The sequence below is a fragment of the Asterias rubens genome, chromosome 5 (assembly GCF_902459465.1).
Source record: "Asterias rubens chromosome 5, eAstRub1.3, whole genome shotgun sequence".
Classification (NCBI taxonomy): domain Eukaryota; kingdom Metazoa; phylum Echinodermata; class Asteroidea; order Forcipulatida; family Asteriidae; genus Asterias; species Asterias rubens.
In genome coordinates, this window is record NC_047066.1 from 7,848,694 (window position 1) to 7,874,390 (window position 25,697).

At 37.7% G+C, this 25,697-nt stretch overlaps 3 protein-coding genes across 3 annotated transcripts; 2 read left to right on the forward strand and 1 right to left on the reverse strand.

Moving 5' to 3' along the window:
- Positions 1 to 2,274: 2,274 nt before the first annotated feature.
- On the reverse strand, positions 2,275 to 8,953 carry LOC117290253. Its single transcript, XM_033771548.1, has 7 exons — positions 8,736 to 8,953; positions 7,720 to 7,760; positions 6,668 to 7,182; positions 5,594 to 5,692; positions 4,662 to 4,813; positions 3,843 to 3,885; positions 2,275 to 3,508 (listed from the first exon to the last, which is right to left on the reverse strand). The coding sequence occupies exons 1-7, from the start codon at positions 8,915 to 8,917 to the stop codon at positions 3,323 to 3,325; spliced, it is 1,218 nt and encodes a 405-aa protein (XP_033627439.1). The 5' UTR covers positions 8,918 to 8,953; the 3' UTR covers positions 2,275 to 3,322.
- Positions 8,954 to 9,221: 268 nt separating this feature from the next.
- LOC117290254 (macrophage migration inhibitory factor-like) lies at positions 9,222 to 16,216 on the forward strand. Its single transcript, XM_033771549.1, has 4 exons — positions 9,222 to 9,306; positions 11,798 to 11,924; positions 13,931 to 14,100; positions 15,614 to 16,216. Exons 2-4 carry the CDS (start codon positions 11,817 to 11,819, stop codon positions 15,687 to 15,689), a joined length of 354 nt encoding a protein of 117 aa, XP_033627440.1. The 5' UTR covers positions 9,222 to 9,306; positions 11,798 to 11,816; the 3' UTR covers positions 15,690 to 16,216.
- A 2,771-nt stretch (positions 16,217 to 18,987) lies between these two features.
- LOC117290113 (macrophage migration inhibitory factor-like) lies at positions 18,988 to 22,299 on the forward strand. The gene is given in 4 exon segments (XM_033771367.1): positions 18,988 to 19,122; positions 20,690 to 20,807; positions 22,110 to 22,139; positions 22,141 to 22,299. Coding segments are annotated over 3 exon segments (285 nt in total). The 5' UTR covers positions 18,988 to 19,122; positions 20,690 to 20,711.
- Positions 22,300 to 25,697: the final 3,398 nt, after the last annotated feature.

The following is a 25,697-nucleotide window of genomic DNA, read 5'->3' on the forward strand; positions in this document are numbered from 1 at the left end:
ATGGTATTTTGGCTGGTATGTTGTTGTGCTTCACTCTTTTTGTGCTTAAGCAGCTCCATGGAATTGGGCACATGGTAAGCAGAGTTTATGGTGATCAAAACACATACCTTGAGGGCCCAATTTATAAAATATGTAAGCTCAAAAACTTGTTGAGCACATACAAATCATGCTAAGCAGAAACTGAGGACCAGCCACACTTGTACAGAGTTTACACTGTTGTGTTGGTTTCCAAAAAAAAAATTGCTTAGCAGCATTTTATGATTAAGTGTATGAGCTTGAAGATATGCAGAGCCATGATGTTAGGCCGTAAATGTTGGTAAGCTGACAAGCAAGCAAATTTGCTTTGCAAATGAAACGCAGAAGGTAACCAAGTGCAATAATGTGAATTAAATGGCATTTTGGCTCTGCTTAGGCAGTCATTTCTGTGGTAAGCAAGAGTTTGTGTTTTGTGCTTACAAGCTTTAGGGAGTGAGAGCCTGTTTTTTGATTGGCAACTGTTGGTAAACTGTGGGTATTTATTGTGTGTATTCAAAAATATTTATGAACAGTTCTAGCTAAAAGAAACTTCCTGCAACAATTTACAATGATGTATGGAAAGCTATGGAAATTGACCTCCTATTTTTGGTTCTTCTTCTAAATCACACTGATTTTTGCAATCAGGATGTTAACAGTTTTGATTTTGAGGGTTAATATGGTCAGTTTGCCGGCCATAGATTGTTAATTTGCTGTTGAAAGCACCAAGCTCTCTGTCTTAAAATAACAGGTGGAGTCATAAGCTTAGGCATAAAGTGCACAAATAACATTTTGTTTACAGTTATCTTCATAGAAAGTTCCAACTTAAGTCGACCATCTTTATGGGCAATAATAGGAAATTTTGAATGCACAACTATGCGTTATGCATAAATACCGCATGCGGCTTAGGGGAGTTCTATCAAAATTCCTTGCATGATTGGTCGGTGAACACAAGGCTATGTAGAAATTAGAAAGATCGACGCAGCCCAAAGATGAAACCCAAGTTGCCTGTTAAGATGGTGTGTAGTGTCAGGAGCTATAACTGAAACCCCTCTGCTGCACAATGCCCGAGAAAGATGCTGTATTTGAATTTGCATGAACTGCACTTAACGAGTGTTGCCCTACCACGGTGTGCTTTATTTCAGCTTTTGCTTTATATGTTTGAGTTTTCGATTGAAAAACAAAATCCAACCCTGTTTAGTGTTAGCATGCAAATTTAACCTCATTGAAATGACAGGTTTTTGAGACGCAATATCGGAGGAATGTTTTGTTAAAAACCATTTTGAATAACATTGAACGATTTTCCCAAAATGTAAAATGGACATCTGGGAAAGGGCATTACATACATGTATGATACATACATATTAAATAAAAACATTTAATCAACAAGTTAAACTTGTATGTAACCAGGGCCCAACTTCTTAAAGCTGCTTAAATACAAGCACCTCAAAATTCTGCTTACCAGAATACGGTTACCAGCCAATGTTACAATGTAACATAAACCATTTCTTACTGGTATCCTACAAACTTTTGCTGAGCACAAAAAGTATAAGCAAAATTGTCTGTTTAAGCTTTATGAACTTGGGCCCAGGCACGTACTGTTTAGTTTAAGTTCTAGAGAGGGAAAATACATTTTGCCGCATTTTTACCAAAGAAACTTTATAAGCATAATTTACATACATCTCAAGTTGTTAGCGCCATATTCTTTTATAGTAGTACTAAGAGGGAACTGTAAATTTAAGCCCTACAAATATCCGAAAAAAGTGTGTGAAATAATTTATTAATTTGTACGGGTTAAAGTTATGTTGCTCTTCCGTTTCTCTTTTTTATTGAAGATTACCTTTGTTGAAGTGAATCAAAAAGTTTGATGTTAATTGGGCTTAATTTTCATAGAGATGCTTTGAGCAATAAATACTTGCTCAAGAATGTTGTCACTGTTGCAAAAAATCAATCAGACAGCCAGCCAAGGATGGAACAGTTGTTTTTGCTTTGAAATTTTTTGTTTTATTATAAGTATATCTACGATATTGCATTTCGCCCAATGTCTCAAGGATATTAAGCACAAGAGTTTACGCATCTCGCCTCAGATAAATTATGTTAAGCAGAAGTTGGTTACCAGTCAATAACACTGTATACTGTATACTACTCTCTCAGCTGGTTCTCTGCAAAATATTGCTTAGAAAATAAATTTCTTGAGCAATATTTTCTGCTGAAAAGGTTTTATGAAATTGGGCCTAGGGTCTCAACCAACTTTATTTGTAGTTTTTTTTTTCAAATAAGGAATCTGAATTTATTGTAAATTGTAAAACAGAGTCAAAATTGCTTGCATTAAATTTGTATTTACATGTGAAGGAATGGTTTTTGAACTCTGAATAGAGTGTTGAGCAAATGTCGGTCAGACACCCAACTGCCTCACACTTACTACAGGGCCAAATTTCATGGCTCGGCTTACTGCCGAGTTCTGGCTTACGATCACTATTCTCCGCGCTTACATGCAAGCGGCAAATTTCTGCATGACATATATGCTTGCCGCAAGCGCAGAAGTCACTGCTTCCGCACGCGTCGATTCTGTGCTTACAGTAAGCTGAGCTATGAAATTGGGCACACAATAAATAGTAAGGGTTTGTGTAATTTTGTTTTGCAATTATTTTAACTTTATCCTTTTAATAAAATGAGAACAAAAGTTTAAATTACAATGTTGCCTGTGTGATTTTTTTGGGGGAGCATTTTGTTTTACTAACCAAATAACATGTATATAATTTCTTTTTACCCTTACACCATTGGGTATTTGGCACTGTATACACCGTACTTTCCAGAGTTCTGTGAAAGAATTCCGCAGGCAAATCGCTCTGGTGGGGTCCCAACCCACGACCCTTGCATTGCTAGAGCAGATGTCTTACCACTAGACCACCCGAGCTAGCCCAGTGGTTAAAGTCAGTTGGAATCCTATTTTTAAGCAAAATGTATTCAGGTTGGCAGGTACCTGAAAAAATTCCACAGGCATACACTACTATGGTGGGATTCGAACCCACGACCCTTGCATTGCTAGAGCAGATGTCTTACCAATAGACCACCAGAGCTAGCCCAGTGGTTACAGGCAGTTTAAACCCTATGTTTACGCAAAATGCATACAGGTTGTGTGATGTCTTGAGGCTGAGTCACACTGCACCAATAATGAAAACGACGCAAAGAGAGCGCATTCTATTGTTTGAACTGCTCCACGCACGCACGCGTACTCAACCAATCGAGTGGGTGCATTTTGTAATGTCTCTTTTTCGTTCTCGTTATCAAGGCCTGTGTGACCGGGCCTTCAGTCTCGAAGAATAATTTCCAGTTGTAAATCTGGATCATATTTTGGCTCTTTACAATTCTCCCACAATGGGCTGGGAATCTCTAGCAGTCTTTCCACAGGAAATATATGTATTGACGTGTCGTTAAAAATGTCATCAAACTGGAGCTTATTCTTGACAGGGAATTCTCTGGTGAAAGGAGTAATCTGAAAAAAAAGGTTCGAAATTTAAGGAAAAAAAAACAACTAAAACGAATACTTGAGTAAGTGTTTAATTTTGTCTTTTAAAAGTTCTAAATAAAGATCCAATATATTGGTGTTTTAAAAAGGTTGGCCAAAACATGCATTTTTTTTTAATTTGAAAATAAACAAATTAAGCCCACTCATGAGAGTGTAACAGAGCTCAGATGCTATGTAAGAAAAAGGATATTTGTTTTTGAACACATTTGGAATGCAATCTATGCAAATACAAATTATGTTTGTATAAAGAATTCAAATTAAAAAGAAGAATTAAAAGAATTAGGCAATTTTGAAAGGATACATTATTCAAGAAGTAGAAATCCTTCAGGAGTCGACTGGGTATTCTAAAATCAGACAAAAATAAACAAACAAGTGTATCATAATTTTGAGGCAAATGGGGGGGGGGGGGGTTTGGGGCCATAGTGCAGGGACTTTGAAAGGTTAAGAAATTGGGTAATTTATAAGTAATAACTGTTCTTGATGGAAATGTATTTCTAAATCAAAAAGCTTGTCTATGAAAGTTGACAATAATCAAGCAAAAATGAAAACATTCTTAGTTTTAAAGGGTCTATGTAACTTATGTAAGACAAAAAACACAATGTCCACAGATTTACACTAAACTTACACAGTTTGAAGATAATGATAGTAGAAAATGGTTTACGTGCTGAGGTGCTGTAGTTTTCGGGAAATGAGTAAAACAATGTCATGAAAATAATTTTCGTCTCATGAGACGAAAATTATTTTAATCATTTACAAACGTATTTTCATGACATTGTTTTACTCGTTATCTTCTCAAAAACTACAGCACCTCAGTAAGTTATATTTGAAGGGAAGCTTTCCACTATCATTATCTTCAAACCCTGTAAGTTTAATGTAAATCTATGGACATTTTGAAAAAGTACCCAAATCCTTTAAGAGCATTTTTAAGGTCAGAAGTTTCGAGAGTCACCAAACAAGGGCACAATTGCATCAGAGCTGCTTGAAGCACAACAAGTAGCTAAGCACAAAACAATTAAACAATTTAATATATTGTGTTTTCTTTATGAAAAAGATGGTGAGGGTCTCGGCAACAGGTAGTTTTGTCCCAATTTTTTTTTCAAAAATAAGTAAATAATTTCACCTTTCTTGAATGTTCTGAAAGCTATTTCCGATGATGACAATACTCGACAATCTTTGCGTACTCCAGTTGGCCCACAGTAAGTTGTTATACAGAGGTTTCCCGCAGTGAGGCATGTAGAATAGTGTGGTCCCAGAAGCTGCTCTTTTGCACTCCTGAAAAGAAAACAAAAATGACTCATTTTGGTTTTACAGATACACATCAATACTCAGTACTTTCCCAAGTTCTGTGAGAACAATAACACTTGGGTGGGATTCGAACACATAACCTTTGTAATTCTAGACCACCAAGATTTCCCCGGTAGCTAGAGGCAACATCTATTAAATAAAATAATATAAAAAAATACATTAACCCTGGGAATGAGTTACTATTTAAACTTTTTTAGTAGCGAGCCAGTAGGAACAATAAAACAGTCTTTTTACTGTTCCAAATAATAAACATCAAGGGAAACTGACTAAGTAAGTTTTAAAACGTAAGTATTTTATGAACAATCGCCCAACATCACAATGCCTTAACTGATTAGGGCAGTGGGCTATCGACACAAATGACAGGGGCACAAAGACACTTACTCCTGGGGCTGAAACGGGGTTACCACAAGAAGGATGTATTGAGAACCTCGTTTAACTGATTTGGGCTATCGAACCAAAATGAGCTAATGGGTCAAATCAACTGTCTGCGGCGGCATGTTACCACCTACTCCTGGGGCTGAAACAGGGTTACCCCCTTCACAGTCCATTAAGGATGTTGGCCTTGGTATCATACGCTAGAGCCGAATGCACTACCTTCCCAACTTTCACGAAGCAATTAAGGTTAAGTTCCTTGGGTCCGGCGAACTAAAACGTTCGGACATGACATGTCACAAAGTGTAGTATCTTGCCTGCCAGAAAGCCATTGGAATGTGCAAGGTCAAAGGTTACAATGGTCTATACTCTCACCTCATTCTGTTGGATAACGTTGAAACCTAGATTCAACAGGATTTGTTTCTCTTCTTCTGTAAACCTTGGGTCGTACACATGACAGCAGGCAGTTGTAATCTGTTGGTATTCATACAAAAAGAACATTTTGTTTAAGAAAAAGAGCATTTTGTGTAGGAAATACAGACACTCACTCAAACAACTTGAGGAGCGGGGGCGTTTATTAGTCCCGTCTATTATCAAAATACTTTTGGCTCTATAGGTTGAATAACAAACAACAATGTGGGGTGGTCAGGTTGGAGTATTGGTATCTTTTCTCGCCTTTCACCTCTAAGACCCCAGTTCGGTTCACACATGGATTGGGTTTTCAGTCCCTGTCTGACTTCGTGGGTTTTCCCATGATATAGTTCTCTGAGGTTTTCCTCCAACATCTAAAGCCGACCTTCCTTCCCTGTATTCTCTCCATTGGGTTTTCGGACAGTACCGTGATTAAGTTTGCTTTTCTGAGAGCCCTTAACTTCACAACCATAATGAAATAAATTGGAATGAAATGTGACATTTGTGAGGCGCTTTAAAGGAATCTGTTGCCTTGGATCGGTCGAGTTGGTCTTTGAAAAGCGTTTGTAACCATTTGTTATAGAATGCATATGATAAGAAAGATATTTTAAAGGTAGAATAAAATGATCCACACAAGTATCAATCGAAATTGCGTGGTTTTCCTTTTACCTCGTCGACAGACACGGTCGGCCAGAGTCAAATTTTGGACTCCCATAAATGGCCGACGGTGTTAGTTCGCAAAGTAAAAGGAAAACCACGCAATTACGAGGCAAATGTGTGTGGATCATAGTAGTCTACTTTTTAAACATCTTTCTAACCATATGCATTTTATAACAAACGGTTAGAAATTCTGCAACGACCATGCTGCAACAAACAATCTACAAGGTTCTGTCCTTAAGATGAAGATAATTGAGCTCTACATGAAAATTTCCATCCCATGCCAACCCAGAATATATTTTTTCTGCTAATTATACCCTTGAGTAAGGGAAAAAAAACATAATGGGGGGGGGAAAAAAATTATATTTTATCCCATCATACCTTTAAAAATCCACAAATGAGAATCAAAAGAGCCAGCTGGTATCGTGCGATGATACAGTCCGAGAAATTACCCAGACCATAGCACACAACCGTTTCCACTGACTGGTTGTCGACCTCAACACTAAATTGACCCTCAACCTTTGTCCCATCAATGACCTCAAAATTGACCTCTTCAGACTTGTTCAATCCAAGGTCATCGCGATGCTGAGAGGTACCTGTACACTCCTCCTTGATGTTTTCACTTTTGGAGGAGTCTTTTAAGATTCCAAACCTCTCACCGTGAAGAATCAAATTGCAAGTCTTTGAAGCTAAGTCTTCAAGATGAAAGTCTTGGGATTTACTTTTGTGTGAACTTTGCGTTGGATGTTTAGAATCATCATCATAACCGTCACTAAGTTTTGAAACCACAGTGTTCCGGCTTTCAGTTGCTTGTATGTCATAGCAATCCTGATCAGAGCTACAGTTTGTTGTGTCAACATCGCGTCTCAAATTGCTAAGAACCTTTGACAGCAGATCTGAAAAAAAAATAAGATGAAATTAAAACAAAAAACCATGGCTTGAAGTATCCCTTGGCCAATGGCTAGTAAGTATAGCATTGAGCCAGTGACACCACACAGCTGAACGAGTAAAAGTGTTTTCCCAACTACACATAGCCCCAACCTTTAGATGCCTTCAGGGGAGGAGTTGCATCAAGCCTAAAAGCCACAGCCCAGTTTTAGTTGCACTGTCTAGTCTTGTCTTCAGCACTTTCAATTCACTTTCAGTTCTCCAAGTTTTGTTTTTATGATAGCACTTTTTTGTCTGGTATGCACTCTGGCACCAACAATCGAGCACCCTCAGCTTGACGTCCTCACTTAGGATCCTGTCAAGTTACCATCATAATGTAAATGTCAACAAAGAGGTATTGTAAAAACCTATCCCTGGTCCAAATAAATTTTGTAGAGCTACGTACAAACCTGTGTTCTAGTTCCTTAACTCAAGCCCTGTGTTTAAAAATAACGGTGACACACAAAAAGACTGATGTTTTTCAAGTTGTGCCTGTTCTTACTTACCTTTAAAGTCTTCATAAAAGTTGCTGATTGCCAAATCATCTCTGTAAAACAAAAGAGTCAACATTAACATTCACAACTTAAAGAAACTGGTAATTAGTAATTGTCAAAGACCAGTCTTCTCACTTGGTGTATCTCAACATATTCACAAACTAACAAACCTGTGAAAACTTTAACTCAATTGGTTGTCGAAATTGAGATAATAATGGAAGAAAAAACACGAAGTTGTGTGCTTTCAGATGCTTGATTTCGGGACCTAAAAATCTAATTCTAAATTAGCTCTTTCTCAAAAACTACGTTACTTCAGAGGGAGCCGCTTCTTACAATGTTTTATACCATCAACAGCTCTCCATTGCTTGTTACCAAGTAAGTTTTTATGCAACGTATTGTTTGGAGAACCAATAGTGTCTCTTGGAATAATGTAGTTGCGATAACGTAACCCTCCTCCCGCCGTCAGGAGGAAGGTACGTAACCCTTCCCCCAATGTCGGGAGGAGGGTTACGTTATCGCAACTAGGAATAATGTTGCTTTATGAAATAAGGAAGTTATATAAGAAGCTTGAACTGAATATAACGAAACAGGGAAAATTTTCCGTATGTATGGCGCCACCACTTTTTCGCCCGATATGAAAAAATGTAGTATCAAATTTACGCCAATGAGATATACTTATAACTCTGATGCGATGCGGGTATCCGTTATAATACAATATAATAGGAAAAGTTTCCGTATGGCGCCACCACTTTTTCATTCGATATAAAATAATATAGGAACTTATTTACCTGATTGATATATCCCTTTTTGTAAAAATGAGCAAAAAAGTGGTGGCGCCATACGGAAAGTTATCCATATAATATATCCAGATCCAGATATCCCTTTTTGTAAATACCAGTTTTACTGTTATACTATTTTTAATACACGGCACATTTATGACATTGACATTCATTCAATTTTTTATTATTCACGAACACATGACTTGTCTTTTGTATTTAATTAAATACAATTGAGGCTTCTTATCTCACTTTACGTGTAATATTTTCTTCCGGAGGGCCGCAACATCTACATCTTTTAATTCCTTTGATGAATCAGGTCCACTTTCAGCCCGCCTTTCTTCTTTCAAATTTCTGCCATTACTTGAGAAAGTTCGCCCTTTACTTCTCTTTTTTCTCTGCACAAGAGTAAAGTCGTCTGCTCTCGCGGCCATTATTTACTTTTTTGCCCTGTGTGACCTACGACCTGGACTCGTCTGAAAAGACAAAGCGGGGAATCGTAAAGTTTGCTTTGAAATAAAAATCTTCAAGTAATCTTCAAGTATCATTGTATTTTGAAATAAATTCGACAATAGAAAATGTTATGTTAATTTGTTATCAATAGCCCTAGTTTTGTCTGTTCTCTATTTGCTGTTGTACGAATTGAAATAAAAAATAACTAAAGTAACGAACACGAGAACACCCCTCCAACTGTTTTTAGTGTAAGCTCTTTCAACATAACCGATATCTGCCGGGTGGTGGCGCCTTAATTTTTTGTCACACTTTTCGTGGATTGAAGGTTTAGCAGATTGTCGTCCTGTCAAAAAAAGTTTTCAACTATCAGGTGAGATGCAAATTTCAATAGCTGTAGTGTAGGACTAGCAATAATAGTATAGCCTTAGAATGCTGTCTGTATAAGTGGTATTTGGGACATTTTAGGGCGTGATAATGTGTGACTTTGGGTTCGATTAGAGTTTAGACCCAGGCATAGTAACTCAAAATTTGTCAGTATCGCTCGTACCATGCTCTTATTATACGAAGGGCGTAAAGGCCAAAGCTGCGGGGCTTCAGTTGCTCTTTGATATCTGGCATGATGCCAGATTTTGTTTACTCTGTCCTTACTCTATGGTCTGACCCATATTGACATAACTCTATAAAATATGTCTGAACTATGATTTATCATATGATGATAGAGTTGATAAACAGGGGTGTGTTTACACAATTCAATAACTGTTTCGGTTGAGCTTGGCATAATAATAATGCATTGTTGGTTTGGTTGATCACACTTGGATAACTTTTTGTATTAGTATCACGCCACCACTTTTTCACTAATTTCTATAAAAGTATAAAAGAAGGGTTGTTCTAAAACCCCCTCGACCCCCACGACCCACGACCCCCTCGACCATAGACTTTTGTGCGATATTTTTTTTCTGTACACCGAAATTGCCACAGTTCACAACCTCAGCCAAACATGCCTCGCGCATCACAACAACACAGCGTACGAGACACGTAGTATGCACGAAGCAAACTTTGTGGGCCTGTGGCAATTACGATGTACAGATAAAAAACCGCGGCATTTCCGCGTGTATCTCTTGGCCGATCCGAGATTATTATCCCAACTGGAAACCTGCATGTACTGCCCGAATACAATTACGGCCAACTCATTACGTGATGATCAGGCAGACCCATTTGCGGCCGATCGCTCCCGTCCTGTGTACTATTCCTCAATGGTACTACTAGTTGCTCTAAGCGGAGCTCAAGGTTGTAGACCTGACCGACCAAATGGCCACACGGACGTGTTTGGGGTCCCCAGTCGGTGTGCACTTGTCGTGCGGAAGCGGAGAGTAAATACTCCCAATTCTGTGTGGCTGATGCAGATAAATACCGCAGTCTCAGACTTGAAGTCAAGCCTAGTCGTGGAAGGAATTTGCGTCGCGGATCACACACTGTGAACTCTAAATCGGGAACTTAATTCTTACTCGGTCGTAAAGTGACATTTTTTAAATTCGGAATTGGGACATTCTTTGAACACGGGGCGGACGCGGAGGGGTCGTGGGTCGTGGGGGTCGAGGGGGTTTTAGAACAACCCATAAAAGAAGGATATCTCATTGACGTAAATTGTAAACTTTATTATTTGATATCGAATGAAAAAGTGGTGCCGTGATACGCAAACTTTTCTGATCACTTGGCCATCCATTGACCGAATTGGGAACGATCGTGAAATACACCCCTAAACGGTCAGGCTACGGAAATAGATCCATGGTCAGGCCAAGGGCAAGGCATAATTACACGTTGGCATACCATGCCAATATTTATATAGCATGCATACAAATGCCATATGTCATAGGTTTTGCAAACAAAGCAAATCCAAAAATATTTTTAACATTTTATGTGCGTACTTGCTACATTGAAGAATGGGAATTTTTTTAGAATTTTCAAGACTGGTGTCTCCACACTGTTGTATGTGATCCTTATATAAATAAATAAAATAGCAAATCTGTCAAAATCGTGAGTTCAGTCAGTCAGCAAAGTCACAAAAAATAGTGAAAAAGAACGAAAGAAAAGGATAATGTTATATTCTCACTGATGTACCTGTACTACCGTAGGCCTACTTGTTGAAGAACACTAAAAGTTGGACCATTCCTCCTTGGTTGAACTAACAAGATCCAAACTCTTTTCTCCAACCGTAGTATATTTCAGAAATTTTCAAGGGAAGAATTCCTCTGTGACTGCCTTTAAGTTATCTGTACAAATATGTTATTGTTTAATTTCTATCTCGCCAATTTTGTGCACACCCTTTTTTTAGAGGCACTGGACACCTTTGGTAATTGTCAAAGACCAGTGTGGTCACTTGGCGCTATCCCAACATACATGTAAATGCATAAAATAACAAACCTATATGAACATTTGAACTCAACTGGTCATCACATTTGCAAGAGAATAATGAAAGAAAAAACACTTAATAGCATTACTTTGTGTGCTTTCAGATGCATAGGCCCAACAAAAAGTAACAGCTGAAGTCTTGTATTATTATTCATGTGAGCTCTCTCAAAAACTATAACTTAAGGGGGCGCCGTTTCTTGCAATGTTTTATACTATAACAGCTCTCCAAACAGCTCTCCATTGCTCGTTACCGAAGTAAGATAATAATGCTAACAATTATGTTGAGTTATTTCCCGTAGTGTCCAGCGCTGTAAATAATAACAAGCAGGACTTTGGCTAGAGGGGGTTGCATATAGTATTCTGATGCAATTGCTGTACATGTAAGTGTGTAAGCCAAAGGTATTGTTTTATTCTTGAAAATAATCATGAGAATGTTTTGCAAACTGTTTTAGCTTGCTGTAATCTGTCAATATGCCTTTGCTCGAGATCCGTACAAATGTCACGAAGCAGAACATCCCTGGAGACTTTCTTCAAACTGCATCCAAGACCTTCCAGGAGACTATTGATAAACCAATGCAGGTTTGTGGGAAAAAAAACATGAATATTGACCTTTTACAAATCCCATCAAGGATGCTCAGACTATTTTCAACCACCTGCTTGATTGTTTTCCGTTTCAACAAGGTGTATTGTAATTATTTTTTTTTAGTGAAAATATCTTAAGGTCGGGGCATTTGAAATAAAAATATTTTGTTGATTTTGAAAAAATGTTTTCTGATTGATTGTCATCTTTGTCCCTTTGTTTCAAGATTCAAAGATTCAAATTTACTTTGTAGTTCCCAAAACAGGAAATTCACTTCTGCCTTTACAACATTAAGTTAGGAATACATAAGAAATAACAAAACACAGTAAAAGGAGCCATTTCAATACATAAATACATCAACTATCTACCAATTAATGTGAAAGGAACCTAAAAGTTTAACCTAAAAGTTTAACAAGTTTGTCCCAAAATACCTTTGGGAATGAAAAAAACAGCCCATGTTGGTCACTGTGATATTATTGCATGGATGAATTATCTTTCCAACTGTTCATTACAATTCGAGAGAGCTGAGGGTGCAAAAAGCGTTGGCATACCGCACAGTGTTAATCCTGTATAAACTCTGTTTGCCAGGGTAGTAGTTTTGGTACCTGAGTGATACATGGATGAATTATCTTTCCAACTGTTCATTACAATTCGAGAGAGCTGAGGGTGCAAAAAGCGTTGGCATACCGCACAGTGTTAATCCTGTATTAACTCTGTTTGCCAGGGTAGTAGTTTTGGTACCTGAGTGATACATGGATGAATTATCTTTCCAACTGTTCATTACAATTCGAGAGAGCTGAGGGTGCAAAAAGCGTTGGCATACCGCACAGTGTTAATCCTGTATTAACTCTGTTTGCCAGGGTAGTAGTTTTGGTACCTGAGTGATACATGGATGAATTATCTTTCCAACTGTTCATTACAATTCGAGAGAGCTGAGGGTGCAAAAAGCGTTGGCATACCGCACAGTGTTAATCCTGTATTAACTCTGTTTGCCAGGGTAGTAGTTTTGGTACCTGAGTGATACATGGATGAATTATCTTTCCAACTGTTCATTACAATTCGAGAGAGCTGAGGGTGCAAAAAGCGTTGGCATACCGCACAGTGTTAATCCTGTATTAACTCTGTTTGCCAGGGTAGTAGTTTTGGTACCTGAGTGATTCTTGAATACACCAATACTCTTACTCAAAGTCCATACTTGACTGGAAAATAATCTGGACACGAAATCTTACTCGGGTAAAAAAAAAAAACTTTCCTTGCAACTTTTCTCATGGAAAATAACGCCCTGGAAAATGTTAAATACATTTTGTCTACGAGAAGCCTTTTCAGATATAAAAAATAATTAACCACATGATGCCAACTGGAAATCAGGTTTTTTTTTAACACACTGGTTTAGCCTTTGAGCAGCGGACAACATCGCCAGACTATTAAATTTGGTTTGCTTTTTAAACACACCACAACAGTGTTTTGTCTCAGTGAGACAACAATTATTTTTAGCATGTACACCGCGACTCTCCTGGAAAAAATTGCTCTGTGATTTTCCCTTTTTCCCTCAAAAACTTGCTGACTATTGAGGTTAAAACTTGTGCAGGTAAATGGCCAAGCGGATAAGAGTACAGAACTCAAGCTGTTATGATTCTGTTCAGTATAGTATGGGTTTGAATCGCGGTCGTGACACTTGTGTCCCTGAGCAAGACACTTAACCATGATTGCTTCTCTCCACCCAGGGGTAGATGGGTACCTGTGAGGGCAGAGATGGTTCTTGAGATTGATTTTGTTTATAGTATACTCCCTAGGGAGCTGAGATGGTTTAAGGAATGAAATAAATGGCCCAGTAACTAGGGGTAATAATGTTGGAAGCGCTATATAAAAACTGGTTATTATTGTTGTTATTATTTACCACATGGCCAAAACCCTGCTGGTTTTATACTGTCATTTGAGACAATGTCACCATTCTGAAATTTCCTTGGTACAAATGACTAATTATTATGTAAATTCTCCCCACAAGTACATTGCAGTGATTGTGAGACCAGACGAAATGATGTCATTTGGAGGAAGTACAGAACCATGTGCAATGGTTGATTTCATAAGCGCTGGCAAGATCGGGGGAGAAGAAAATAAGAATTACTCAAAGGCGATCGCAGCACTCATGGAGAAACTTGGCGTGCCATCTGACAGGTATGTGAATAAGGGTTTCAACGAGACATTAAAAGCTCAAAGATCGAAGGGAGGGGTTGATCGTAGACTTGATTGAGTGAACCTAGGCCTTGGTTGACCTAGGTGCCCGGTTGCAAGATGACTGATTCTTTGTAACTGTATAGTCTGTTAGGATATTTTCATTTTAAAGGCACCATACACTATCGGTAATTACTCAAAAAAGTTGTTAGCTTTAATACTTACTTGGTAACGAGCAATGGAGAGCTGATGATAGTAAAAACAATGTGAGAAATGGCCCACTCTGAAGTAACATAGTTTTTGAGAAAGAGGTATTTTCTCACTCAAATATTAAAAGGCTTCAGGCCTTTTATTAGGCATCTGAAAGGGGTGTTTTTCTTTCATTATCCTCTTGCAATTTCAATGAACAACGGTCTAAATTTGCACAGATTAGCTATTTTATTCATGGTTGGGATGCTCTAATTAGTGAGAATACTGGTCTTTGATAATTACCCAAGGTGTACAGTGCCTTTAAACTGATCCAAATCTTCTTACTGCATGTCATATACTGCCCTATTGTTTCTTTTTTTCTGTACTATTCTTATTTCTGTTTTGAAGTGGAAATTCATTCAACTTTCTATCGGCAGTCTTTGCTATCCATAACTGAATGAATCAAGGGCGAAAACAAAAACTTTTTTGAAATCAAAGAAGGTTCACCGTCCCTTAGAAATAGAAAGCTGAACTGTTGTTGTGTTTTTATTGTATAGTGTTGGTATAAGGCTGTAAAAGATGTACATGTATGTGATTAGTCTATGTTAGATCTTTAGCGCAAATAGCACTCTTCACTACTGGCGTCACTTTTGCTCAAGATACCTGGCTGTCTAATAAACCCTCCACTACTTTAACTGCGTCATCGACGCACCAAACTTTACTTGTAGTAGTGTCAGTAAACACAAGAAAACAGAAACCTTCGACATGTACAGGCAAATGATAGTGAAATTATACATATTTAGTCTGAGATATGGTTACTCAGCTTCTGTTTTAAGCATTAGTGCAGATCGGGATTTGCACTGACTCTAACCCCTTGAGCAATGAGAGTACACAATCATTGCATGGCAAAAGTGAGGCTAAAATATATCCACTAAAGGATCAAGAGCTGCATGACTTCAAATTGGACAAATCCCTAACATCACTAAAATATACAAATCCTCTGCATTTTACTCAATTTTGTTTTATGCATATTGAACAGTCATGCCCCCCCCCCCTCTCCCCTAGACTTGACTCAAGTCCCAAAACTGTGAGAGTCCTTTTATTTTTCAGTCCCTATTTTCAGGTGAATTTGGCAAGTATGGCAAGTTTGATAGTAGGCGCTATATGCTTGGGACCTCTCGCACGAGAATGGAACTTGAATCAAGTCTACCCCCCCACACTAATTAATTCCCTGTTGCTAAGGAGTATTTGACTGCATTTAGCAATCCTATAATGAATATTTTTAATGATAATTTTTGTTGTTGATTATTGTCTGTTTTATTAACAGGATGTACATCGTCTTTACCGATCTTGCTCGGGATAATGTCGGATACAAAGGATCCACCATGGCAGCCATATTTTAGGATTCAACCAAAAAAAACAAAAAAAACAATCTATGATGAATAATTTTGTATGATTCTTGCTTCTGCCAAAATGTTATTTAATGGTTAAATTGGGGGGGGGGGGGGCAATGCTTTTACCAAATTCATCTAAAATGTCATGCGTTGCTAAGTAGTGTTTTATATTAGTGTAGCTTTCTCATAATTACTGAAATGTTAAAAATAGTGACAAAAGTATTAATTTATTGTAACAGTAAATTGGCTATAAATGTTTGCCTACTTTTCAAGCAAATCATTGAGTCCTGAAATATCCTTAATGTGTCATTATGTCAATCATTCATGTCCACAGATTTCCTTAATTTGTCAATCAACTCATAACCTCCAATTTCCTTAATATCAACTCAACAGTCCTGAAATATCCTCCATAAATCATTCAACTCATGTCCACAAATTGCCCTAATATACGGTCTAGTAGACATGAAGAACCAAATTTTGTTTAAAGGCAGTGGACACTATTGGTAATTACTCAAAATAATTATTTTAGCATAAAACCTTTCTTGGTACGAGTAATGGGGTGAGGTTGATAGTATAAACATTGTGAGAAACGGCTCCCTCTGAAGTAATGTAGTTTTCGAGAAAGAAGTGATTTTCCACGAATTTGATTTTGAGACCTCAGATTTAGAATTTGAGGTCTCGAAATCAAGCATCTGAAAGCACACAACTTCGTGTGACAAGGGTGTTTTTTCTTTCATTATTATCTCGCAACTTCGACGACTGATTGAGCTCAAATTTTCACAGGTTTGTCATTTTATGCATATGTTGAGATATACCAATAGTGTCCAGTGTCTTTAATCTACAAGTGTGAGTTATAAATTAAAAACAGTTTGCATGCGTTTGAGCACAGCCAAAGAGAAATATTAATTATTAAAGTACTAGATATCTATATGTTTGATATTCTTTAGTTTACATCACACAGTTTTATTGCAGATTAATAACGGGGAACTTAAATTGTGTATGTTATATTATAAATAAAGAAAAACAAGAAGAATTCAGTCACAGTGTGCTTGTGGTTTTGTTAATAATTGTAATCGTCGGTAACAAAACTAGTTTTGTGAACTATCGAAAAAGTTTCTTTGCGAAAGTACTCGGCAGCACACGTCGCAATTTCTTTGCATTTTGTTTACTCTCTATCCCCACCCCCTTTAGCTGTTAAATCTGCCTCGTCATAGTTAAGAATATTTTGAGAGCCTTTAGAAAAGATTCATGACCTAAGAATAGTTCCTTTTCGTGAAATACTCAGCAGCCAAACGTCGCAATTTCTTCTAAAATCTGCCTAGTCATGGTTAAGAATATTTTTAGAGCCTCGACCCTTCGCTCTGTGCGTTTTCTCCCTATTCAGTGGGAAGGTGCAGCCATAGATGTGCGCGATTTGGTTACTCGATGTGACAAGGTGTAACCCCGCCCCTCCTATTGTATCTCTTTTGTGTTCTTAAAATCTCACGAAATTCTTTAGAGGATTTTTTGGGGGTAATTTTTTGTCTTCCATACATTAGAGGAAAATAGTGTGTGTATAGCGGGCATGGCAGTGGCTTCAAGAAGGTTATGCCCTCATATTTTCCCCCTTATATGGCGTCTTATAACACAAGGGAAAGTAAAGAACAATATTTTTCTCCATAAGGAATTTCTAAAGGGGATGTTTGCTTCAAGGAATCTTGTATACAAAGTTTATAGAATGAGGGATTGTAACAGGGACAGCGGAGGAAAGAAGAATATTGCTCCGCAGAGATTCAAAAACAGGAAGGAGTGAACAGTTTTCTCTCGGGAGTTGGGCCCAATTGCTAACAAATTCATAGTTTCGAAATCGTTGTTAACAATTTTTAGGGCAAGACAAACGGAGAGTCCGCGTCAAACCATGGAGGAAGAAAGTCAACTGACTTACCAATTTACTGTGGGTCACACTGGGTCTTACCCATACGAAAAGTTGATGTGATAAAATGTTTCCATTGGGATGCTTTGCCACGGCTATATCCAAATTTAGAAACTGCCCCCCCCCAAAAAAAAAAAGAGGATCTAACCCGGATTTCTGGGTTACTTCTGTCTGACCAGGGGTGGATTTCACAAAGGTAGTCCTAACTTAGGACTAGTCTTAGGCAATGCTAAGGGATGGGACTGGTCCTATAAGTAACTCATCCTAATATAGGACTGGTCCTATCTCTTAGCATTGCCTAGGACTAGTCCTAAGTTAGGACTTTACCTTTGTGAAGTCCACCCCAGGGACTTTTCTTTTTTAGTGTGGCTCATCGCGCCATTGTTTGTCTACGGTATGTTTAGTATATCATAAATACAGAAGAATAAGAACAGTTCACTCAGTTTGCTTGTAGTTTACTTTTTTTAAAGGAACGTTACAGAATTGGTAAGAAAACAAAATCGTGAAGATCACAGATTTACATCAAACTTACACGGTCTAATGATGATGATAATAGAAAACATCCCTTGAAATATTTTGGCCTGAAATGTCATATTTGATGAGAAAAAAATTATTTAACTATTCATTTTGTTTTTGCATCATTGTCATGCTAAATGTGTGATCGGTGTTTCACTATTTTCTCGTGACCCAGACGCCTGATCGATCTCAAACTTCTACAGGTTTGTCAGTTTATGTATATGGTGGATTACATAAAGTGCTTACACTGCCAGCAACTGTTTTGTTAGAAAAAAACAATTCTGTAATGTTCCTTTAATCATCGCTGACAGAACTTGATTTGTGAACTATGGCAAAAGTTTCTCTACGTGAAATACTCAACAACCCCCATGTCCCAATTTCTACCCCCTTATTTTGGCTCTAAAATCTGGCTAGTCATGGTTAAGAATATTTTGAGAGCCTATAGAAAATCCTCATGGGACCTAGAAATAGTTTCTTTACGTAAAATGCTCAGCAGCCCGCGTCGCAAATTCTTTGCATTTTGATTACTCTTTACCCCCTTATGTTTTGCTCTAAAATTCTGCCCAGTCATGGTTAAATGTTTTGAGAGCCTTGAAAATGTTCATAAGACCCTTAGAAATAGTTCCTTTACGTAAAATACTCAGCAGCCCCGTCTTGCATTTTCTTTGCATTTTAGTTACTCTTTACCCCACCCCCTAGTTTGGCTCTAAAATCTGCCTAGGCATGGTTAAGAATATACTTTGGGTCTGCGTGTACTAATCAGCGAGGTACACCTAGCAGATTAGGCTATGTGCACGCGTCTTCAGTTTTTGTATCTACAACAAGGAGCTGACGTAAGATCACTTGCGTAATTTTGTGGGTGATGTGGGTGGGGCCAAGTAGAGTGGTGGTGGTTTGTTAAGACGACGATGAGACGGCAGGTTGGATTCATTTCGACTACTAAAGGTTGAGCGAGGAGGAGCGAAGACAATCTCTTCTTAAAAAAACTTCAGTTTGCACTTTCTTTGTAATCCGGCAAGTTTTTTTTTTTTGTGCCACAAATATTATTGACTGCTACTGCCGTTATGGTTATATCTATACTACTCGGGGTGTAATCTATTACTAGCTATAATAAAACTTATACCACCTTGACGAAAGTAGCAGTCAATACATTCGTACTATTAAAAGGTAGAAGTAGATAACAAATTGTTCAAAAGATATCCTTGTTTTAATCCGTTAAAGACACTGGACAGTATTGGTAAGTGTCAAAGACCAGTCTTCTCACTAAGTGTATCTCAACATATGCATAAAATAACAAACCTGTGAAAAATTGAGCTCAACTGGTCCTCGAAGTTGCGAGATATGAATGAAATAAAAACACCCTTGTCATACGAAGTTGTCAGGCTTTTATAAGATGATTGATTTCGAGACCTCAAATTCTAAATCTGGGGTCTCGAAATCAAATTCGTGAAAAATTACTTCTTTCTCGAAAACTACGTCACTTCAGAGGGAGCCGTTTCTCACAATGTTTTATACTATCAACCTCCTCCCATTACTTGTCACCAAGTAAGGTTTTATGCTAATAAGTATTTTGAGTAATTACCAATAGTGTCCACAGCCTTTAAAAGACTAGCAAATTACAAAGAAACTGCATAAGCTTGCGTAGAAGTTCTGTAAGTTTTACTGAAAGCATGTTAGTAGCTGTCCATAGACCTTATCGCAAATACCAATGCGCAAGCGCAGACTGTTGAATGAGGTGCATTGTGGGATAGATATGGATCAAATTTGGATACCAGCAAGACCACAATGCACCTAATTCCAAGCTTTACGCGCGCGCCCCGGTATTTGCGAAAAGGTCTATGGAAGTTTAATGCTTGACTGAATCTAAACATCTAAGTAAGTAGCAAATGGTATTAAAAAAGCTCACTTTCATTTTGTTTTGTCAAGTATTCCGTGGACAGTTTGCAAGAGTACCTTTATTAAAATAGACAGAACTCCTGTTGGGAAGTCTTTTATTATTATTCAAATTATTTGAGTGAGAAATTACCTCTTTCTCGAAAACTACATCACTTCAGAAGGAGTCGTTTCTCACAATGTTTCAACAGCTCTCCTTTTTATGCTGATAATTATTTTTAATTACGAAAAATGTGTCTGTATAGTTATTAGAAGTGTTTTTTATTGAAATGTTTAAACAAATTGTTTCTTATTGTATCCAAGTGATTGGCAACAAAAATGTTTTCCACCCATCAAATACTATAACCTGTATAACTGAGTTCTGCAACTAAACCTGTAGGCCTATTACTTCATTCTATATAGAAGTACATTATAATTATTTCCCTTCCTCGCGCCTTAATATAGTCAAGTCCGACTTTTGGTATACATTTTTGTTGATTTTTTAAAAAATAAAAAAAGAAGCATGTGTAGGCCTACAGAAAATAATTGGCCTTGATTTGAGGAAACAAAACATGTTTTACATGAGAGGTTGAAAGTTATTGTTGGTGCAATTTCTTAAAGCTCGTTTGGCCTATATATCTACAAGAGTAATAATTTTGTTAATATACTGAATTTAATCGCGATAACATCTGCTGTTTTCTTTGTATAGCTTCTTTTAAGTTAGCTTCAAGATGCCTCTGCTCACTATCAGCACCAATGTCAAGAAAGAGAAGATCCCTGCCGACTTTCTGAAGACGGCATCCGTTGCTATGCACGAGACCGTCGGGAAACCATGAGAGGTTGGTATTAAAACAAAATCTGGCACGAACCCCCGTGCTTTTTGAAAAGTTATAGTTAAGATGGGAAAGATGATTTCTGAACTATGTTTACGTAAAAAAAATGCTATTTGAAAATAACTTTCGAGAAACAAAACTTGTCGCACAACTTTTTTAAAGCGCCATCGCTATACTTTGCCCGCTATGTGGCAAAGGCTGCCCCCCACCCCCCAAATAAGTTCTCTTATACCATGGAGGAAGAAAACCCTCCATGCTTATACGCAACACACTTTTTTCATCTTGATATACAAAAGGACCTCTACCCTCCTAAAATCCTCAAAAGAATGTCAAAGAATCTGGTTGAAATCTGGACAATGGCTTCAAATTCCGAGTCGGTTTGACGCGGACTCTCCATTTTGTATCGGTGTTGTTTTGTCAAAAGTTAATAAAAAGCGTAATCGTGGCTTTGAAACCGTGACTTTGTTTGCAAATGGGTTAAACTTCCGTGAAAACTTGTCACACATTCTTAAAGCTCCGTCTGTATATGCTCGCTACACACACTCTTTACATCTGATACAGAAGTCAGAAGTACCCAAAGAATTCCTGAGATTCTAAGTACGCAACACAAAAGGAGAGTGTGTGTCTTGGGGGCGGGGTACACCCCACTTATCGAGCCCAACAACGGCCATCGCTCATCACGGCTCTCCCACCGTCTCTTTCCAAATTGCACACTAACACATCTATGGCTGCAGCTTCGCACTGAATAGGTAGAAAACGCACAGAGCGAAGGCCTCATGAATATTTTCTAGGCTCTCAAAATGTTCTAAACCATGACTAGGCAGATTTTGGAGCCAAAATAAGGGGGTCACAGAGTAAACAATTAACAAAATACAAAGAAATTGCGACGTGGGGCTGTTCAGTATTTTACGCAAAGGAACTATTCCTGGTAGATCTTATGAATATTTGCTAGGCTTACAATATTTTTACCATGACAAGACAGATTTTCGGAGGCCTAAAGGAGGTACCGTGTAAAAGTGTTACACTATTGATTGCGACATTTTGGCTATTAAATGTTTGGTGTAACAACAAATTGGTAACCAAAAATAAAGAACAGTTTGTTTAATGCACTGTACAAATTCCGTAGTTACTGATGAGTGGAACAAACCATACTGGAAACTGACTGAGTTCGTCTTTTTCTCCTTGTTATTTCTCTTAGTCATGATGTTGAACCTACACAATTTTTGTCAATTCTTATTGAGTCTGATTCCATCATTTGTTGTGTTTTTCCCTCTCCCTACACCCCCTTCCCTATAGGCCATTTCAGTGTACGTAAACCCAGATCAGGATGATGGCATTTGGAGGAAGCGCAGAACCATGTGCAAAGGTCGACTTCATCAGCGCTGGAAAGATCGGAAAAGAAGAGAACAAGAAACACACAACGGCAATCACAGCACTCATGGAGAAACTGGGCGTGCCATCTAACAGGTATGTAATAAAGGTTTAGGCACTGGACACCCTTTGTCATGATATTGTTAAAGACTAGTCTTAAAGACCAGTCTTCTCACTTGGTGTACCTCAACGTATATGCATAAAATAACCTGTGAAAATTCGAACTCAATTGGTCGTCGAAGTTGCGAGATAATAATGGAATAAAAAACACTCTCTTATCACACGAAGTTGTGTGCTTTCAGATTCTAAATCTGAGGTCTCGAATTCAAATTCGTGGAAAACTACTTCTTTCTCGAAAACTACATTACTTCAGAGGGAGCCGTTTATCACAATGTTTTATACTATCAACAGCTCCCCATTAATCGTTACCAAGAAAGCCTTTAAAGACAGTGGACACTGTTGGTAATTGTCAAAGACCAGTTTTCTCACTTAGTGTTTCACAACGTATGCATAAAATAACAAACCTGTGAAAGTTTGAGGGCAATTGGTCGTCAAAGTTGCGAGATAATAATGAAAGAAAAAACACCATGGTCACACGCGAAGTTGTGTGCTTTCAGATGCTCGATTTCGAGACCCCAAATTCTAAATCTGAGGTCTCGAAATCAAATTCGTGGAAAATAACTTCTTTCTCGAAAACTACATTACGTCAAAGTTTTACACTATCATTAGCTCCCAATTACTCATTACCAAGAAAGGTTCCAGGCAAATAATTATTTTGAGTAACTACCAATAGTGTCCACTGCCTTTAAGATAAATTCATTTCAAACAAAATCAAATCTTTGTGTGGGTGTGTGTGCGTGTGTTTTGATTTTGTAATAGCTGCCTGTCCTTTTGCCTTTCTTATTTGTGTTTCTCTTGGCCCATTCCACACCAGTTTTGTTTCCCATAACCCCATTCTCAATCTGTCCTTGTTTCTTCGCTATTTGGTCATGTGACTTTGTTCCCCCTGTCACCCCGACTCTATCCTTTATCTCTTTCTTTTTTTCACCTTTATCTTGTATAGGCCATTTAAATTATTTAGAATAATATAATAATTGCGACTCGTTCTTATTTACCTGGTTGTGTATTGTATTTTTAATATTTGAATTAGGTACTTTTGTTTTGCTTAATTTGTTTATTCATGTTTGTACATGTCCTTGGAATGCTGAATTGAATACTCCTTTTATATCTTTTTATTGGCAACTTTGATAGGTCTTGGGCTCAATTTATGAGCTTGCTCAACCTTCAGAATGCGCACGGCTCTATAGCATTATCTGCAATATTGAACAATTTATGCAGCTGATATGTAGTACCATTCATAAGTAAATATTCATATCAAACCATTTTAGTGATATAACTCTATTGATGAAAGTGTAGATTATTTTTATGACTGTAGATTCGTTACGTATGTACGAATCTACAGTTGAGTGTGTATTAGTTCAACTTTAAAATGACTGTCTTTCCAAAAATAACATGATGGGATGGGAAAACATCAGCTGACTACACATGTTATATTTCAATTGCCAAAAACATTTTTCCACAGTTATAACAATTTACTTTAGTAAAAACATAATTTCAAACAAATTGTCTCGATAGTGTTACAAGCACTGTACAATATACTTTTATAAATTTTGCAAATACTTATAAATGTGACCAAAACGTCGTTTTACAAAATACAAAGATTGATGGGGAAAATAGTGTAAGCCAGAGAAAGTGTAGATTCGTGATTGCAATGTAGGCCTACTCGCCTTCTGCTCGTAAATTATAGCAACGTATGTCAAAGCAGGTGTGATGTGTCTTTAGAAAAAAATTTTAAACCGAAAGTTATAATTTTTCAGTTGGTTGATGCAATGGTGCCAACATTTCTCAGTTCAGTTATGAATTTGAACAAGCTTCTCAACAATGCTTGAACTGTTGGTTGTTTATTATTTATTGATGTCAAACACACGTCCCCATGCCTTTGATAAAAAAAAAATCACATTTCTCTCGTAGCTATATTTATTTGGTTAAGAAACTCGAGGATATTTAATTATGCGCACTTTATTTATGACATGTGAATACTAATAAAGTGTTTAGTACCTCTTAAATACCAAGAGTTGTTTTCGTAAGTTGAATTTTCTTTTCAGTTTATGTTGTCGAAAGTGTTTTCTAAGCATGTGCATTACAAATGGCGATTGGCAAATAGCGTAATTATGTGTCGTAGCCGAGCGGTCTAGGGCCGGACCCAAGCCTCGGTGATGTCAGCAGCAGAGTGTCGGTTCGAATCCCGGTCATGGCACGTACTTGTGTCCTTGAGAAGGCATTAAACCATAATTTGCTTCGTAAAACAGTTGGGAAAGTATTGTATTCTGCTCTACCACCCAGGCTCCTTTAGTGGATGATACACGTGACCATATCATTACGACTGTGAAGGGGGGGGGGGTATACCCTGCTTCAGCCCGTAGAGCATTGGTGGCAAGGTGCCCCTTGGGGCAGCTGATTTTGGTTGGTAGGTGTAGCCCTCACCTCACAGTGGTCGTGAGGTCTTGGGATCATGACCAAGATACAGAGAAACCTCAATGAATACACGAGTAAGATGAGCCTGCTTCATGACGTCGATTTGTATACATTTATTTATTTTAAAACTATCTCATATCTATTTTCTTTATAGGGTCTGTATACGTTTGGTGATGCCTTTGAAAATTAATGGCAGTACAAACTTACTCGCTAAGTATAGTGTAAGAAGCACACCAGCTTTGAATGCATTTTTTTTTAACTTGTCACTTGAAATACAGCGGCTATGGTACCCATTGTAATTGTGTATTCCAATAATGCAGGTATAAATTTTCTGCGTGGACATTAACGCTTCAGATTTTAGGCAATATGCCTATCTCAAAAATGCAACCTCCTCTTGAAATGAAGTTTTCACAGTGTAGGTGGTAAATCTACAACTATACTGATTAAAACAAACTGTGAGTTCCCATTTTACAAAGCACAAACAATCCATGTAAAAAGACTGGATTGCACAGACGTAAAAAAAACAACTTAAAGTATTTAAAACACTGAATAATAATAATATAAGTTTTCTCGGTCAATTTCGGAAAATGAGCAGCCAATTTAACCACCAAGCTATTCTATTTCGCATGAAATCGAAGCTACTGAAAAGGGTCATTCGATTTCGTTTTATGATTAGTCAAATGTCGTGTTGCGTCATTCGATTTAACAAAATAATCATTCAATTTAACAATTCATCAAAGCAGCTTTCAAATTCGCAGACGCTTCTTGGGGCGGTTGTGTCACGAAAAAGAATGACGGTATGCTAAATTGAACAGAGTGCTAAAGGAATTTGACTCGACTCAAAACGAAATTGAACGGCCGAATTCTGAATTTAAAACGCAGTAAAAACCGGAGAGGCAAAACAGCTTCAATTCGAACGCATGAAAATGAAATTGGCTGCTCATTTGTCGAATTTGACCGAGAAAACCTATAATAATA